The sequence below is a fragment of the Strix uralensis genome, chromosome 24 (assembly GCF_047716275.1).
Source record: "Strix uralensis isolate ZFMK-TIS-50842 chromosome 24, bStrUra1, whole genome shotgun sequence".
Taxonomy (NCBI): domain Eukaryota; kingdom Metazoa; phylum Chordata; class Aves; order Strigiformes; family Strigidae; genus Strix; species Strix uralensis.
In genome coordinates this window covers 6928508-6946585 of record NC_133995.1, presented here as the reverse complement: position 1 = coordinate 6946585, position 18078 = coordinate 6928508, and the positions used below count along the sequence as shown (strand labels likewise).

At 44.7% G+C, this 18078-nt stretch overlaps 1 protein-coding gene across 2 annotated transcripts in view; it reads left to right on the top strand.

The window, feature by feature from the left end:
* The first annotated feature begins 190 nt into the window (after positions 1 to 190).
* Positions 191 to 18078, top strand: part of DSTYK (dual serine/threonine and tyrosine protein kinase) — a 28494-nt gene continuing 10606 nt past the window's right edge. The window contains exons 1-3 of one of the 2 annotated variants that reach the window (XM_074893449.1): positions 191 to 581; positions 7624 to 8009; positions 14978 to 15641. In XM_074893449.1, coding sequence (XP_074749550.1) covers positions 341 to 581; positions 7624 to 8009; positions 14978 to 15641 — 1291 coding nt within the window. In that variant the 5' untranslated portion in view covers positions 191 to 340. The remainder of the gene's footprint in view (positions 582 to 7623; positions 8010 to 14977; positions 15642 to 18078) is intronic. The other variant, XM_074893448.1, reaches the window with a different exon arrangement.

Below are 18078 nucleotides of genomic sequence, written 5' to 3'. Positions count from 1 at the left end.
GGGACTACATTTCCCAGGAGGCCCCGCGGGACTACAGCTCCCGGCATGCCCCGCGCCCGGGGTCCGCCCGGCCTCCTCCCCCTTTGCCCCGCGGCGCCCCGATAAAGGTTCCGCGCAGGCCGCAGCGCGGCTTTGCTGAGGCGCTGCCCCTGAGGAGGGAGGCGGCGGCGGGGGTCGGGGGAGGCGGGAGGGGTGGGGGTGGGGGGGAAAACGAGGAAGGCCGGGCCGCCGGGGGCGCGCCGTTCCCTCCGAGAGGGGCGGAGAAACCGAGAGCGGCAGCCTGGCAGGGGCCGAGTGTCCCCCGCGGTGGGGAGGCGATAGCGGAACGGACCCGGAGGACATGGAGGGCGAAGGGGCCCCTTCATGGCGGGGTCCCGGCGGGGTGATCCGCGAACTCTGCCGCTCCTTCGGCCACTACAACCGGCACCTGGCGCGGCTGCAGCACAACCTACGCGAGACCAAGAAGTTCTTCCGCGATGTCAAGTACTCCCAGGGGAACCTCTTCGCCTCGGCGGCGGCTGGCGAGGGCCTCCCCACCGGGGCTGGGGACGGGGCCCCCCGGGACGGCCCCTCGCCCGGCGGTGAGAGAGGGACGGGGGCGGGCAGGGCCTGCGGCGGGCGGAGAGGCCTGTGTTTAGGGTGCGGGGAGAAATGGAGGCGGGTTGTGGGGAGAAACGGGGTCCTCTGGGGGTGAGGGGTCTCTGGGGGTGAGCTGTGGGCAGCGAGGGGCGGGGTGGGGGCTTGTGAGGGTTGGGGTGCAGGTGGGAGGCGGTGGGTGGGCTGTGGAGAGTGAAGGGTGCAGCTGGGGGAGCGGGTGAGGGGGGGCTGTGGGGTCTGTAATGGGGGGGTGGATGGGCTGTGGGGTGGGGGTGCATAGGGACAGCTGGGGTGCCTTGGGGGAGTGAGAGGCTTTGTGGGGTGAAGTGAGCAGGCTAGGGGGTGAGTGGGTGATGGGGGTGTCAGGGAGATGAGCTCCTCTGCCCATCTTCTGAGCCCCCACCCTGCACTGGGAGGGCTCGGAGCCGCGGGGTCAAGAAGATGCGGGACCTGGGAGAGGGTGGCCTGTGGGCTTGGCGTGGCGTGCCTCGCGGCGTGCTTGTCGTGGAGCTCTGTGGGAATGGTGCCGGCCGTCATTCATCGGCTTTATCCTCATCTGTTGCTGTTGACAAATACTGTTGCTGGTGGGAGCCCTCCTGCCACGAGCAGAACTTTGTCTTTCCATAAGACTGTCTTGTGAGAAGTGTTTAGCGTGACATTAGATATTTATAAAGATCTTCTTTATTCATTTCCAAATGGCTCATGAGTCATCTCTGTTGGCTACTTGTCCAAGATACTTGTCCATGCTTGTCTTACGCTTACAATTCTGATTTGAAAATTGAGGTGGTGTTGAGCTCTTCTGTCAGTCTGTGTAAAAGAAGTAGTGTTCCATGTAAACTATCACAATGAATAGTTTTGTAAAAATGTGGTATCTCTGTTTGTTTACATCTTTCTGTGACTTCCAAGAAGGAGGAACTAGTTGCTTTCACTAATTTTCTGTGGGTCTTAATGCTGTTTGAATGGTAGCACTCCACTGGAGTTGCTCTTCTGTTTGGTTACTTCTTGTAAAACATTGCTAGTCAAATAGCAATTGCATCTTTGAAATCCTGCTTGTAGGGCTTTGTAGATGTGGGTGCATCATTAATTAAATATTCCTGACATAGGATAAAGATTTCACCAAACATCCTGCCTGTTGTTTCCAATACAGAGTGCTTATAACCTTTTTTTTTTTCCAAACACTTACCTTGACCCTGTTTGACTTTACTGCCGAATGTCTTACCAACTGGCCCTTAAGTATCAGGGCTCCAAGGAAAGGCTGACTGCTTGAGAGCTTGTTCATGTAACCAGTAATGACAGTGTAGACTCTTGGTTCAGGATTTCACGCTGCAGAGGTTGTATACATTTACTGTTCTTAAAACTTAAATCAGTAGACATTGGTAGTTTCCCAGCTGGTGAAGTGGTGATGTGTCCCAGGTGGGGCACAGATCAAGTCACTAAACTGCTCCGTGTTAGAAGGTGGGAGGTCATGGTGGCAGTCTTGAGGGGGGAGTGTGGAAAGAGGAAGGGAGAGGATGAAGAGCAGGACTTGGTAAAATAATGGAGGCTGGCAGTTTCCTTAAATGAGTCATCGGCAAAATAACTGTGAACCCAATGATGATTATTTTTTTAAGATGTGGGAAGACACAAGCCTTTGCCTGAAACCCAGAGCCTTGGTATTGCTTATTATCTTTGTGCCTCAATAATCACCTTTGGACAGAGCACGTTTCTATAAAATTTTAGTTGTACTGTACATTTCCAGTACTCTCTGAAACTTAGTGGCTTGTAATAAAGCTTTTTTCCCCCTGTCTAATATGGGGAGATTATTTTAAGTGTCAGAGGGTTTAAGGAGCACAGATCTCACTGACTTCAGAACTACTTTTTTCCTAGAGTCTGCCCTACAGGTGGTGTCAAAGTGAGAGGAATTTTGACTGAACAGTTCTGCAGACTTTTTGCAGTGCTCTGCAGTGTGCTGAGGCGTGAATGCTAACGTTTTGTCAAATGGGCAGGACACTGCCTATGGCTGAAGTGGAAAAATAAACTGTGCAAGTAAATTTAGATGTCTTGGAAAAAACCAAACGTGACAGGGTTTGCTTTTGAGCTGCATGTGAAGCTAGTGTACCAACATAGAGAGGTGACTGCCCTTCGAATCAACCAACACAACTCAGGCACCCTAAAGCACAGCCTGGGTTACTCTGTCTAAAACCAGACCTAAGTATCTGCTGAGCTGAGTAGTAGCCACTGCCCTTTTGGGTAAGCTGGGTCAGTCAGGGTTGGGTACTTGAAGGAGCAGATGTGCACTTGCTTTTACATCTCACCCTCCTCTGCTTAGGAGGATGACAGGCAATATTCATCAATAAAGGATTGTCACTGACCAAATATTCCCTATGTGGCCTTAGTACCAGGACATACTCCTCATAGTAAGAGAAGTAAAACAAATTCAAAGGAAAAAATAATTGCCTTCCAGCTACTCTTTGAGGGGAGGGAGAAAGTCTTGTCTGCACTGTCTGCGTTTCTGAAGCATTCAACAAAATATTGTCTGTTCTCTGGGTCTGCTTTGTCATGAATAGGCTTTTAAGTATGATTTGTTGAAGTACTATGACAATCCTGGAGCTTTAGCCTGCACAGGTCTGACAGCTTTTTATTCTTGGCGCTGTTAACTACTGTGTGTTGTACTGACTTTCTGTAAAAACAAAATCTTAATTAGGGACTCAGCAGCAGATTTTACGAAAATATGCAAAGATACTAACAAAAAAACCCCAGCATCCCTGCTTTCTACTAATTGTAGTTTTCTTAATTCTGTGCTTGAAATAATTTGACCTAGGAGCCTGAGTTTTTTTGATATTTCTTTTGTCCTATTTCAGAAACTTCTGTGAACTGAGCTGTACCTCTTGTACAGATACCTACATCATCTCCAGAGTTTTGGTCAGCAGCTGTGGTCTTAATCTTAATGAGTGTGTGCTGGGGGAAAGCCCTGGGCTTGGTGACCTAATGACTCCATACATAAATGTATTTTGTAGGGGGTGAATGTATTCACCAGAGGGTTTAGAAGAGTTTTCATCCTGATGCTATATTGACCGAGGGGATATATCGTGGTTAAAATGTGACTGCTCTGCCTATATTGCTGTGATCTTCAAAAGGTTAGGCCTCCTATTGTGCTGCTAGGTATGTCAGCCTAAGAAGATGGGTTTTAAGACTAGATAATGTGTGGAGAGGTGGTGGGGAGGGTACTTGTGAAATAACTCCTCAAACAGATGGGAGGAGGCACTTGCTAACAAGCTTCAAGTTAAGCAGAAGGTGAAGCTTGGTTCTGCAGACCATGGGAGCGTTGTAACAGCTGCTCCCGTAGGAACTGCTTATGTTGGTATATTGATTTAGTCGCACATTTCTCCTGCAATTAACGCCACCGTGCTGATAGATGTGTGGTGGGATGGAACTAAAACTTGATTTATATAACTGAGTCTGTCAATCATAAGTCTCGTAGTGGTCAAAGCATGCTGCAAGTAATCGCCAGCACCACAGAAATGTAAGGATTTCTATAAAAGGTACCAATATTTGCAATAAGAAGTATGAGGGTCTGGCCTTATTTAGGTACTGTTGTCCACATCTATTATTTGAAAATAGAATAGAAAGACACATAAGACCAGCAGTGCAGTTGGCCTTCCTTGAAAAGGGGATGAGTAAACGTTCAGGGCTTCTACAGATTCCATAAATTCAACCTAAGATACTTCTGCTGAGCGTTCAACTGAATTTTGAGATGAGTCTTGGTGAGAGATGTCCTTGTTCTTGGACAGGCCTCCTTTCATCCAGAGGAGCTTAACAGGATGCACGCGCTTAAGGACTCCCCCTGCAGCCATTTTTTTTGAAGTGTTTTATCACATGTCTCCAAATGTTACAGTATTTGGACACAGTGTGTAGCACCAGCTAAAATCTTTGGCAAAAGCCCTGTCACAAACAGGACCTGCTCACGTGGATATGGGAGTATTGCTGCATCTCTTCGGTACGCAAGTTCTAAATCTACTTTTTGTTAGGTGCCACAGGAGGTCATATTCCTCCCAACTTGAATTCTTCATGTTCAGATTAGTGGCATCACCTATTAAGTACAGTGTGAGTGTTTTTACCCTGTGTCTTATGTGCAGAAGTAGTAATATACTTTCTGCAGTGCAGAATATGAGCAGTAGCTTCATCGATGTGTAACTTGCTCAGGTTTGAGACCTTGAGGTCACAAAGACATCCAGCGATAGGTACGTGCAGGGTGGAACCCACTGCCACGACTTGGGTGCCTTGATTGTGCACTGGGTTAGTTGTGATACGGCTGAATCTTGCTTGTGATGCTGGTTCCAGGTTTGTACTTCACATACTTGGGATATTGCAGTGTGACATAATGTGAAATGTAATGGCTTCGTTACTGATACCGCTTGTAGTAAATTATTGAATAAATGCTGATCACAGGGAGGTTGTGTGTGTGAAAAGATGGAGGGTGTTTTAAAGATGTAGTATTTATATATCTGTTCCGTGCTTCAATAATTTCAGCTAAGCTGCTGTATTTCAATCATTTTGTGCTGGCATAAGTACCTGTAAATAGAGAGGCCGCCCAGAATGAGGAGAGGGTGCAATCTGCTGTTTCTTTTCTTTTCAAAAGCCTGTGCAGAGAAGGATTCACGGCCTGTACAATGCCTTCTGAATTGCGTGTTTCATGCTCGGTAGCTGAAGAGCGAGCCTGAATTCCAGTGGAAGTTTCAATAGATGTAACCAGATCAAAGAAATTCTTTATCTTGTAGATGAAGGCTTAAATGTGCTATTTGTGGGTTTTTGCTGATTTTTATCTTTTGTGAGCTGCTAGCCAGATTCTGCCCTTCAGTCACTTGATGTAGCCACTCTGCTATGGTTGTGGATCTTGAAAGGCTTGTTTAAGAAACAGTTACGAAAAGTCACACTTCAAGAAGTGATGTCTCCTTTAACCTTTTCCAAACTGTTGGTTTATGAGCATCGGTATCCAGGGCTGTGTGGGGCAGAGGTGCGGGAGAGGGGCTTGCTGAGGCACAGAGAGGGTTTTCCCTTAGTGTTGTGTGGGATGGAAGGACTCCTCTGATGGAGAGAACTCCTCCAGCAGTTCTATTTCCAGCCTGCAGATTTGAAGGAAAGGTAAATCTTAGTCAAGATGTTAAAGAAGCCTTAAACTGGGTCTAAGATGCAAGCAACTACACGTGGTGCTGCTCCCGATTTGAGTGATTGTAATTAAAATAGAGGGATGGAATGCTGTCAGAGTGAGGACTAGAATAGCTGTTGTATGTTATCTTTAATTTGGTTACTAGTGTTGAGGAATATCTTGGTGTATGGGAGTATCTTGTTTTCTTGGGGCTTGAGATGCTGAAACAATTTCGGATGCCAGAACATGACTCATTGAAAGAATTTTAATAGCCCTGGTGAAAGAGGACCTTCCCCCACAAAATCCCTGCTGGTGCTTCTCTGCCGTATTGTATTTGAGTCTATCTTTAAACTGTCATTGTTGTCAGTTTGTCTGATATCGGGGCAATCGTACTGGTTTGTAGCTTTCAGATTTGGCAGTTCTTTTGGGGACTGGTGTCTCCATTTGCCATTTTTTTTGTCATCTGCCTTCAGATCTGGGAACATGGGCTAACTCTCTGGCTGTGGTGCAACCCTAGCTGTTTTGTACTCGTGGGGATTGCGCTCAAGTGCAGCAGACGAGGAATTTGTTTGTATCCATTTTTTTGTACTACCAGAATTATTCTGTTGCTATGCGTAAGGTAACGCAAAGCTTCTTAGACTTCAGCTTAGATGACCAAGTGTGGGAAAAGCCGTATTTAGGACTTGTAAAAGAATACAGAAGCTAAATTCAGTACTGAGATGAAATTAATGTAGTAAGGCAAGGAGTTGCAGCATCATGGACTAAGAATTCAAAGGGCCTGGTTAGTGGGATGGCACAACTGATGCTTCAGATGGAAGATGCGTAAGGTGAGTGATTACGGGGAGTTCTGCTACTCTGAAGAAGATACAGATATTGAGTAATTTCCTTTTGCAGCTTAAATGCTGTTCTTAAAATTAATGAGAGTATCTGGCAAACTGTGCCTATTTAATTCAACTACGTGAGTTAGGAAAGATGCGTACTGTTAGTGCAATCAAAGGAGTGAAGCCATTTCTTGTTGTGTTTTAGACTGCACTAGGAACCTTCTGGCTGCCAGCAAAGTGTCTTCCCTTGGGCTCATCTCTACCCAGGCTGGTGGAAGCGTGACAGTTTCTTTAGATGCTGCGACTGTATTTCCGCCATTAGGGAATTGCTGACAGTCTATTAGTTCTGCTACCATGTCTCAGCAAACTTGGTCTTGTCATCTGCTTCATGTAGAGAAGCAATTTTGCAAGAATGCCTTTCCTTGAGGCTAGAAAGGAGGTTTTGCTGCTTTAATGTCAATGATTCTAGACTTCGGTCAACAAACTTGTGCAGTAGTACTCTAGGGATTTGGTAGATGCAAAGTATTTGACATTTTTAAGTGTGTGGGTGGAACTGTCACCAATTCATAGTTGATTGAATTTATTTCTGATATGTGACAGGAATGTTCTGTACAGCCAAGCTATCAAAGCTTGGGAGGAGTTAGCCTTAGCAACCCATTGGGCCTCCCTGAACCCTGGAGCAAGGTGGAACACTGTGCCAGCCCAAGACAAAATTAGCCCTTCGGTTGTTTCAACCTTGACAACTGTTTCCTCTTGACTTTTAGGGCCTACCATTAGTCTTCCACTAACCTGCTGGAGAGAGCTCTGTGTAAACACTTTACAGTGAAAGAGGTGGGGAGAACAGTAAAAATTGTCTTAATGGCTTTGAGAATCAACCTACTGTGGACCTCTGTGTTGGTGCAGTAGAAATGCTGAATTGCTGACGCTAGTTTCTGGATACATAAGCAAATTCTTGGTGCTATGTGGGCTTCTTGGCAGGCTTGGGGCAGCAATGTCTGAACTTTTGCGTTCAGCTGGCTTAGAGATAGGAGACTGATTGTTCAGCCAACCTGTTCTAATGCAATTTGTCCTCAATTTTAGGGCAGAATTTCATTTCCTTCCCTCTCCATGAGGAAGAGCATCTCCAGCGGACTGTGAGCTGGCACCCTTGCCTTCTGATTCTTGGCCAGAACTGTAATGCCAAATGCCAGTTACTCAACATACTGCTGGGTGAGAAGCTGCTCCCTACCACCAAAATCAGCAATGAGGAGAATTGTAAGAGGCGACGGATCCGATTCACGCATGGGACACAAACACGGATTAGCCTGGCGCTGCCTGAGCAGTACGAACTGGTCCATATGATGGCAGCCCACCGAGGGCACTGGGACACGATACCAGAGGAGGACTTAGAAATTCATGGGGACAGCGAAGATCCTGCTCACCGGATAGCGGAGCTGGAGGTCATGCTGCCATACTCACTGCTGAAGGTAACTACCATCCTCCATCGTCATAGTGAACTTAAGATGTAACATTGATAGTCCCTAATAAAGCTGATGCTGTAAACTCTCAAGCACAGGAATTTTTTTTAATTGAAGAAGCTGGAAATCTGGTGTTAGGATTTTAATTGGGCATCACTGTCTATGCTTGTGTGCTTTTATTACAATGTTGACTCTTGGCATTGTCTTTCCTCTGTAGTGTTCCCATCCATCTCAGAAGCCAAGTTTACTCAGTGTCTTCTAAAATTTTACTCCAGTTTCAAGGTCATTCAGAGTTAGCTTTGCTGTTTGATAGTAGCTTGAAACTGTCGTACGAGGAGATGTAGTTTTTATCTCAGTCCTGAAGAGCCTGTTGTCAGAAAAAAAACTTCTTAATTCCAACATCTGATAAAATGACTTGACTTTGAGAGGGTGGCGTTTTACATTTCTGTGGTGTCAATGAAAATTGGAGGTGTTAAGAACAAGAAGGCGGGAGTCTGTTCTCAGTGCTGTTTCTGACGTTGTTAGTATCTTGCTTTGTGACTTTCCCTTTACTGTCCATAAAATGTGTTCCTGTCCTGTGAGTCTTGCAGTTTGGTGTTTAGCAAATATCTTTAAAGGTGAGGGTTGTATTTCGTAGCTTTTTATAGCTTCCATAAGTATTCATTGCATTTCATATCCCACATCGAGCCTTTATTGCAGTATAATTCTTCTGGAGCACTGTTTGGCAGTCGAATATCTGGAATAGATAATCAATTCTTAAATTACTTAGGTGCAAAGAATATGATCTGTTGTCACATGAGTGAGAGCATGAACTTCATAGTTGAACAATAAAATAGCAAGGTAATTTTTTTTTTTCTGGACATATGAATCAAATAGGCAGAAAATGAAGACCCAGTCTATCTTCATCAGTTTGAAATACATTTCATAAAGCCAGTCTGTAGCTAAATTTAAGCCTCTCCTAACGAGATCGGCTGAGTCAATGCTGTGTTGGCCGGTGTTTATGGCTTCCAGTAGACACTGGAAGAACAGAAGTGCCATGTTTGTGTCTGCTGCATGCGAGGCATCCACTACTTGCCCAGGGCACGCCAGATCAGCTGCTGGTGCTGCAAAGTAAATGCCTGTTCTGGATCTTCTGCTTGTAAAATCCTGCCTTGCTGTGCATAAAAGAGTATTTAGCTTTACATTTATTTTACTTGGTTACATTTTTATATGGGCCAGTTTAGACACTGCAGTTTACAACCCTCTTTCAGATTTCTCGTGTGAGTGACAAAGATCTCTCTGTCTGGCTTTGGTTATATTTAGGACACTTAGATGAAAACAGCTACTCAGATTAATTTGAAAAGGGTAATTTAAAAAGCTCTTCCAATAGAAGGAGAGGGAGGGTGAATCACAGCTAGCTTCAGATTGATTCAAAGGATTCCTTACAGAATTCAAGGAGCTAAAGGAAGAATGAATTTTTTTTAAGGCTGATAGGAGAACATAATGCATTTTAGCAGGTAATTGGGCTAGGGATAGCTTCCTCCTAAATTAGAGGAGTCTGACCTCCTGTCGAGAGACCTGTGGTTTTTTCCACCCTTCTAGCTAATGTGTGTTCTCCAGCTCAGCTCAGCATACACCAGGACAACAAAGTTTTTTAAGTGTCTGCTAGTCATGGACACTACTTCTCTAACTAGTGGAATATATATCTGGAGCAATTAATGGACGAGTTTTTCTGGACACTGTCCAAAATTGCATGTCTGCAGAACAACTCGGAAGGAACTTCTGCTTTTTCTTGTGAAACAAAACTAGGAGTCTAATAACAACTAAATGCTTGATAACGTGATATTCAGTACAGATCTTAAGGATTTAGGTTTGCTCGGGAACCAAATAATTTGCAGGAGCTCAGCACCTTTTGGGCAGAAGGGAAGGGAAATCAATCTGAATTTTACTGCACTGGTTACCTAGAATCCCTGTATTTTTGTCTGTTTTTCTCCCAAGAACAGAGTGCTTACAAGTAGGACTGTGTTTCATGATAACCTTACGTTCTAAATATTCAAACACCTTACTAGTGTTTGAAGAAACATTTGTGGGTCCTTATTGTGGATTTGAACAGTTGTAGGAGGTGAGAATTTCTTTTGTGGATTTCTGTTTGAAATCACATTTGTTCCCCATAGTGAGACTCCTCTACCAGTAGGCTGCCATCAAAGGAGCTGGCAGTGACTTCAGGACCTGGGGAATGCTGTGCAGCTTTCCAGGCCTAAACATCTCTTAGCAAGAGACTTAATTGCACTGGCTGGCTTGGGCACCTAGATTACATGCTGCTGTTTTGTGCAGGCACTTAATGCTGAATCATGCTTCTTGGTGCAGATACTTGTTTACTAAATCCAAACTCATTAACTATTCCTCCAGTAAAGAAAGGCTGAGTTATGTGTAAGTTAACAGCATCCAAATATTACCTACACTACTTTTTTTACTTGGAGATAAATTCAATACAAGTGTAGAATATACAACTTATCAATACTGAACTGTCAATGGAGCATCCTGAGTTTTTTGTCTTTAGTCTGATACCCAGGATGGGACCATGCTTGCTTTTCTGTGTTGCTGAAGGATGTCTTAATCAAAACTTGTTTCACAGAAAAGAGGGTGAGGAGGAGGGAGCCAAAAATTTCATTTGCATGGGTCGGCTGCTGTGAGAACACTACCTTGTGCTAATAGGTATGTGAACTTAGTTATTTTTAAAAGTAAAATATCAGGGAAGGAAAAAGTTTGGCAGAGCTGCTCTATTCCTTGGGGATCACTGTGCACAGGAATGCATTTAGGTCATGGGGAATAATCCATCTGGCCACACAGATTATTAGATTTATAGTGGGAGTAAACAGTTGGCTCTTTCCCTAAATCTTATCAGTTGTGCCTGGAAGCCGAAATGAACTTCTCTGAAGTATTGGGTTTCCTCTGGATGGTATAGCTGAATGGGAGGAGGGTAACAGGGCTGAAAGCTTCCTTTTTCATGCCTTTGTCTTGCTTTGTGCTTCATGCGACTTTGAGTCTCGGGCTGAAAAGTTTAAGGACTTGTAGGGAAAGAAAATATTCAGCTGCTGTGACAAAGCTGGAAAATGAATGAAGAAATACAATATGGTTCTATGAACTCTAACAGAACTGAATTAGTGTGGGTTTATAGTTGCATTTCTTCAGGTACTATAGCAGTGATTCAGGCTGTATGAATTAGTAGTTGTTATAAGTAGCAAAGAATGTGGTTAAGTACGTATTGAGTGGCTATTTTAATGTACGTCCTGGGAAGAACGTGCCCTGATCTCCTTAAGTGTATATTTAATGTGTTTGGTTGTGGCATTAATACGGAAAACTGAAAAGCTTTCACACTGGCTGAGGCACTCTTCCTTCCACATAGTTTACTTTGGGGTATGCTGAGGTGCTCCTGCCACGTATCAGCATCAAATACCTGAAGTCATCTTCATCTGCCCCTTTACACTGGCATAACTGAGGGTAGAAGATACTGAAAATGCCAGCACCATGAAATTATTCTTCCACCCATGTGAAACCTGTTCTCTATTTTTAGTTTTGCTCGCTTAGTGATACATGTTTTACAGAGGAAGAGTTCACGGTCAGAAAAAGAATGTTGCTTCTCAGACTGTTCTGTGAGCATGTACACCTCACAGGCTTTCTTGGACTGGCCCTTCTAGCAAAAGTAAAACAAAAGTGGGGCCGGTGCAGTTTAACATCTTTGTTGGTGATGTGGACAGTGGGATCGAGCTCACCCTCTGCGAGTTTGCTGATGACACCAAGCTGTGTGGTGCGGGGGATGCGCTGGAGGGAAGGGATGTGCCATCCAGAGGGACCTGGGCAGGCTGGAGAGGGGGGATGGGCAAACCTCATGGAGTTCAACAAGGCCAAGTGCAAGGTCCTGCCCATGGGTTGGGGCAATCCCAAGCACAAATCCAGGCTGGGTGGGGAGTGGATGGAGAGCAGCCCCAAAGAGAAGAACTTGGGGGTGTTGGTGGGTGGAAAACTGACTGTGAGCCAGCAACGTGCGCTGGCAGACAAAGCCACCCGTGTGCTGGGCTGCACCCAGAGCAGTGTGGGCAGCAGGGCAAGGGGGGGATTCTCCCCTTCTGCTCCACTCTCCTGAGACCCCCCTGCAGTGCTGGATCCAGCTCTGGGGTCACCAACATCAGAAGGACACGGACCTGCTCAAGTGGGGCTGGAGGAGGCCACGAAGATGCTCGGGGGGCTGGAGCACCCCCCTGTGAGGACAGGCTGAGAGAGTTGGGGGGGTTCAGCTGGAGAAGAGAAGGCTCTGGGGAGGCCTTAGAGCGGCCTCCCAGGACTGAAAGGGGCTACAGGAAAGGGGGGAGGGACTCTTGATCAGGGGTGTAGGGATAGGATGAGGGGTAACAGGTTTAAACTGACAGAGGGGAGATTTAGATGACATCTAAGGAAGAAATTCTTCCCTGTGAGGGTGGTGAGGCCCTGGCACAGGTTGATCAGAGAAGCTGTGGCTGCCCCCTCCCTGGAAGGGTTCAAGGCCAGGTTGGACGGGGCTTTGGGCAACCTGGGCTAGTGGAAGGTGCCCCTGCCTGTGCAGGGGGATGGAACTAGATGATCTTTAAGGTCCCTTCCAACCCAAACCATCCTGTGATTTTGTGAAATTCCCTGATGAAGTGGGGTTGAGAGTCATTGCACAAAATCAAAGCAATTATGTTCTGTAAAGGACAGCAATGTTTGCTGGAGACCAGAGGTGTAGTTCAGTTTTCTTACTTGGGATTCTCTCCAGAGTTACTGAACTTCTGACTCAGATCCCCATAGAAACAGAATAAACTGACAAGATTTCAGAAAAAAGGGGGAATGTGTGTAATAAAAATTCTGAGTAGAATCTAGGGGTATATACGTATCTCAGATTAATAGGGAGGCAATGAATTTAGCTCACATATGTAATAAATGCAGTAACTGTCAGACTCAGTGATTCACAGACTATTCTTGGAAGGCAGAGTATTCAAATTGGCTTAGAAAAAGACTGAGGTGGGCCTTCAATCATAATCTGCTTGGTAGGAGTTTGGGTACAAATCTGATTGAATTGGGTTAGCTTCTCAGCACCTCGGTTAACTAAGCAAACAGTGATTAAACTGCCCGAAGCCTAGCAAAATAGGACAAGGTCCTCTTGGGATGTAGCAAATAAATGCTTTTTAACTGATTTGGAAATGAGGAATTATCTGTTGGCTTAGTAAAATGGCACACTTCAGTGGTCCCTGAATGCACTTGGTGAGACTCCACTTGTCCTATTGTAGGTCGAGACCTACTTGATCCTTGACTTTAATTTTTGTTCTGGGATATTGGGTGCAGTGGTCATCCTGGCATTGCCAGTCTGAATCCATAGATGAGTACGTAGTGTGTCTGCATGGTATTATCTTTAAACTGTCTTTTTTGTGTTGCTGTTGACAGCACCTCTGCATCACATTTTAAGTGGAAAAGCTGTAACTCTGCGATTTGTGTACCCAGTGTTCAGACTGCTGAGAGGCTTTGATATTTTAAAAAGGGCCTTTTAGTTAAGGAAAATAGGAATGAAGTTACTTGACAGCAATTTCATGCTTACAGCTCTGTCAGAAGTGTTCAAGTGTGTTTATAGCGGTGTGACCTTGTGAAAACCAGCTTAAAAATTTTAAGAATCCAGTGTGAGTCATAGGTATTCCCTATATAGGAAGACTTGATCCCTAATGGTATGAAGCTGCATAGACAGTGCTTAAACTTCTGTAGGATATTAAAAAAAAAAAAGGTGGGCAAGAAATGTTTCTAATGCTCTTTGGAAAAGCCTGAGAGGCCTCTACGGAAACAGGAGGACCAGTTGCTCGTGCTGTGTTCGGTTGTCTGTGTTGGTTTTCTCCCTGTCTCCTAGAGACAGCACTGGCTTCCTCCTTTGTTTACAGTGGCTGGCGTGAGTCACCCGTCCTGGTGAATCTTGCAGCACTACACATCCCGTTCTGCTCAGCCTCCTGTGCATCGGGCAGGTTTGAGTTAGTGCGTGGCTGAAATTACTTCCCCTTAGTGCTAAGAGCAGTTGGAAGATGTGGTCAAGTCTTTTCTGGTGGAGAAAAATGATTGAAGAATTCTTAATTATTGCCCCGTTATGAGTTGGGAAGATGGCACTTAAATTCTCTCGTCAGTTCAAAGCCTTTGACATTTTCTTGCTGTATTTTAGTAGTGACATATGCAATTCTAATGCTGTTCTTGTATATCTAAAGGTGAATCTCTTCTTCCTCAGATGGGAAGGAAGCAGGTTTCAGAACTGGCCCTTTAGGGGTAGTAATAAGTGATGTCAGCAGGGACATATGACCAAAGCAGTGAAACTCTGTGCAGTAAGAATATAAGTAAATAAAATAAATCTCTTAGCTTTTGGTTGGGTTTGAAGAAAGTCATAACGAAGCTTGTCACAACCATCTGTTCTTCCTTGTCTGTCCTTTGGCTGTGAGCTCTTTGGAACTGGTTATTGTGCTGCCTTCGTCTTGGCAGTAGTGGCTAGTGTAGTGCTTTCTACCGTTGGAAGCTGACCTGAAAACTGAGCATGGATATCGCCTCAAAGAGCTGCAGATCTGGTGAACATCAGTGGAAGAGGTGGTTGCAAAATGGGGCAGCTGTAAGCTAAAGAATGACAGCTATTCTACGATAGCATTTACCTGGGATACTTGTTCTAAGTTTTGTTCTGAATGAGGCTAAAACTCAAAGGCACTGGGTACAAAATAAAGAGTTTTGGAATCAGTGGGTGCTAATCCATGTCTGGCCACATCCCTGCGAGAGGGCTGACATCAACCTTGCTGGCAGGCTGTGTACTAAAGTGTGATGCTCTATGTGAGACTCCTTAACTGTTCTAAAGGGTTGGAATGTTTCTGGGTTTGCCCTTTGTGAATGAATTAGTTTGTTTTTGCATGTATTGGTTTTTAAAAAAAGGATCTGTACAAACCTATTTCTTTTTTTACTTCCTCACTTGCTAGGAAGTGGATGTTGTGGTAGCACCATGTCGTGGATTCCAGTCTGCTGAAGCCACCTTGGGAGAGTACGTGAACCAAGTCTTGCCTGTCGTCATCTTTGCCATCAGCGAGGCTGAACTTTCTTCATCAGATGAGAATGAACTGCGCGAAATCAAAGAGAAATTCTCTTTGCCCATTTTCTTCTTCAAAGTGCCAGAGTCGGGGGTTGACCTGATCTCTCCCAAAAAAACTGATAATGAAAAGTCTTCCCTTTACTGCCAGCTGATGGACTTGGAGTACCTGAGTACCAACCACTGCAGCTGCGGGGCGCCTGGCCCTGATGCCGATGCCCAAAGCATGCTGGTGGAACAGTTTGAGAAGCTCCGGCTTCTAAGCACTTTTTCCAGGCAGGTGCTTCAGAAGCATCTTGTGGAAGCAGCAACCAGTTTAAATGAGGTGCACTGCCGCTGCCTGAACATCTTCATCAATCAGGCTTTCGACATGCAGCGAGACCTGCAAATCACCCCCAAGAGGCTGGAGTATACCCGCAAGAAGGAGAATGAGCTCTATGAGTCTCTGATGAACATTGCCAACCGCAAACAAGAGGAGATGAAGGACATGATCATAGAGACTCTTAGCAACATGAAGGAGGAGCTCTTGGAGGATGCTGCTAATATGGAATTCAAAGGTAACTACTGGCAGGAGAGCAATGGGAACGAAGAGGTTAGGGGCTTTAAAGGATATTTGCTGTCAGCTAAGGGATGGTTGAGTGGCAGTCTAGACAAGGCACTTTGCAAGAAAATTCAGAACTAATACACCAAGGCTTTTTCTATACTATCTCCTGGCTAAAAATCACTGTCCTTAAATGAGAGGCCTGAACACATTAAGTCTTGGTTTCTTATAAATCAGACTTTTTCCCCCAGAGCTTGCTGCACAGTTCTGGGTTCAGGTATTTTATTTCTCTGTTTTAATTCCCTGTTCTGAAGAAGAAAACTCTCCCAGCTTTGCCTTAGTGGATGTGTTGAGACTTGGGAATAAATCTGTCCTAAGAAAAAAAGCTGTTTGAGGTGAAGGCTTGATTTGTACTTTCTGCTTGATTTCTTTGTCTGAGAGAGGTTTGCGTAAGACACTTGGGTATAGAACCTTCTAAAATGAAATCCTTCTGGGTAGGTAAGGTTTTCCTTTCAAAAAAACCAAAATCAACACAACAACAAAATCCTGAGGCCTATGCTTGGCATTTAGTGTGTGTTTTTGGGAAATGTGAGAATTCTCACTACATCTTATAGTACCAGAATTTCCAAGAACACACAAGCTGGAAGCATACAGAATGATGTGTAAACTGTGAAGGGTGAGAGGCTATCCAAATCTTGTCTGCAGGAATACGTGGTCTGTCACAAACATCAAAGTGAAGATTTGTAGGTTGATACTCCACAGCTCTCTCTTCCTCTGCTTGCTAAGCAGAGGTTTACTGTAACGGTCATTTCTGTTCCAAGGAAATGCAGTTCACTGGGCTGATGGGGAAAGATTTTTCTATTTAAAATAAAATCAGAAATAACTCTAGGCTATTAGAAGCAAATGGGTTTTGTTACTTTAGTGCTCTTCCGAGGCATGAGAGAGAGAGGCCAAAACTCTGGATAATTTTTTGTCTTGATTTAACACTCCAGTTTGAAACTGGGAGGAAGTATCTCCTGGGACGAAGAGGAAAAATAGATTATGTTTAATCCTGCAGGTTAGGGTCTGGATCTTTTTGCTTCTGCAGGTGGGAAATGAATAAGATCTTTCCTGTTTCTTGAAATGTTTGCTTTGTCGTGCCCATACAAAATGTAGTCCTCAAAGAGCTTGGTTTAATTGTAACATAACCTATTTGCATGCTGCCAACCCCCCCAGACTCACTAACAGTATAGTGAGTGTGTTAATTCTACCTGTTTAGGGCTGCTACTGCTCCATTATCAGGGCAGGTATAATTTCTGCATCCTGTCTGTCCTACTCTTTACAGAGGTGGAGCACTAGTGCCTGAGTCCAGGATTCTGTATGTGCAGGAGCGTGTTTAGGGGCAGCACAACATAAAACACCTGCAGAAAATATGTGTATATATTTATTTGCACAACAAATATCACTTGGAGTGTAGCATCTTGTTGGCTATCAGTATTTGAAGTAATATCCTAAAAGAAGGAAGGTGTTATTTCAAGGAGCTAATGCCATCTGTCGATCACTGGGTTTGTTTTAAGTAGGCTAGACTGTTGTTGGCCAAAATCCAGAGACAAGGTCTTCAGCTCCTGGTAGTAATGTAGTACTGCTCAGAGTGGTTACAGTGCGTGAGCAGTGATTGCTCACTGTTTGTTTGAAAATACCAAGTGGTAATCAACCTTTTCAAGGTACCAGGAAAAATATTTCATGTAACTGGTGTGGCTGTTATATCACTTTCTTCATAACATTCAACATCCAGCGGTGCTTATGGATTGCAGCGTGGCCTGGAAGAATTTCCTGATCTGTACTTTAGATAGGACAGCTTTGTGCTTCTGCCCTGTAATTTTTGAGATGATAGTTGGCTTGCCATCGCTGTGCCACTGTAAACCTGTAGTAGCTACAGAATGCTTGTATAGAGTCTATCAGGTGTTAGAGTTGAGTATCCTGTGAATTTGAACACCAGTGAATGGAAGCACACATCAGAATATTTCCATCTTGGTCAGAGGTGAGTTTTAGCTTCTCTGAAACTGGAGTAACCAGGTGTCCATTCCTGGAGCTACTGTAATGCTTTAGTGCTTTCTGTCACAGAATAGCAAATTATTCAAGATCTGTAGGACTGGGTTTGGGACCCCATGTAAAACTGGCACTGTAGCATTAGACATGCAGACCAGCAAAAATTTAATCCTCTGCAGTAGTTAGTGTATGTGTTCTTCTGTTGTCCATTAATTTTTTTGTATAACTTATGAACTGAAGCCAACAGTGTTTCTAATCTGGGTCTAAAGTTATGAACCTCTGAAGGAGTGAAATAGTGAAGGAGTATTTGGAGCAGAAGCTGGCTGGACTGGGGCTGTGCTGTAGCTCCTTTGCAAAACACTCAAAGCAGCTCTTGGTTGTTGCAACAATATGTTGAATACGAAAGATGCCTCTTTTCTTTTGTG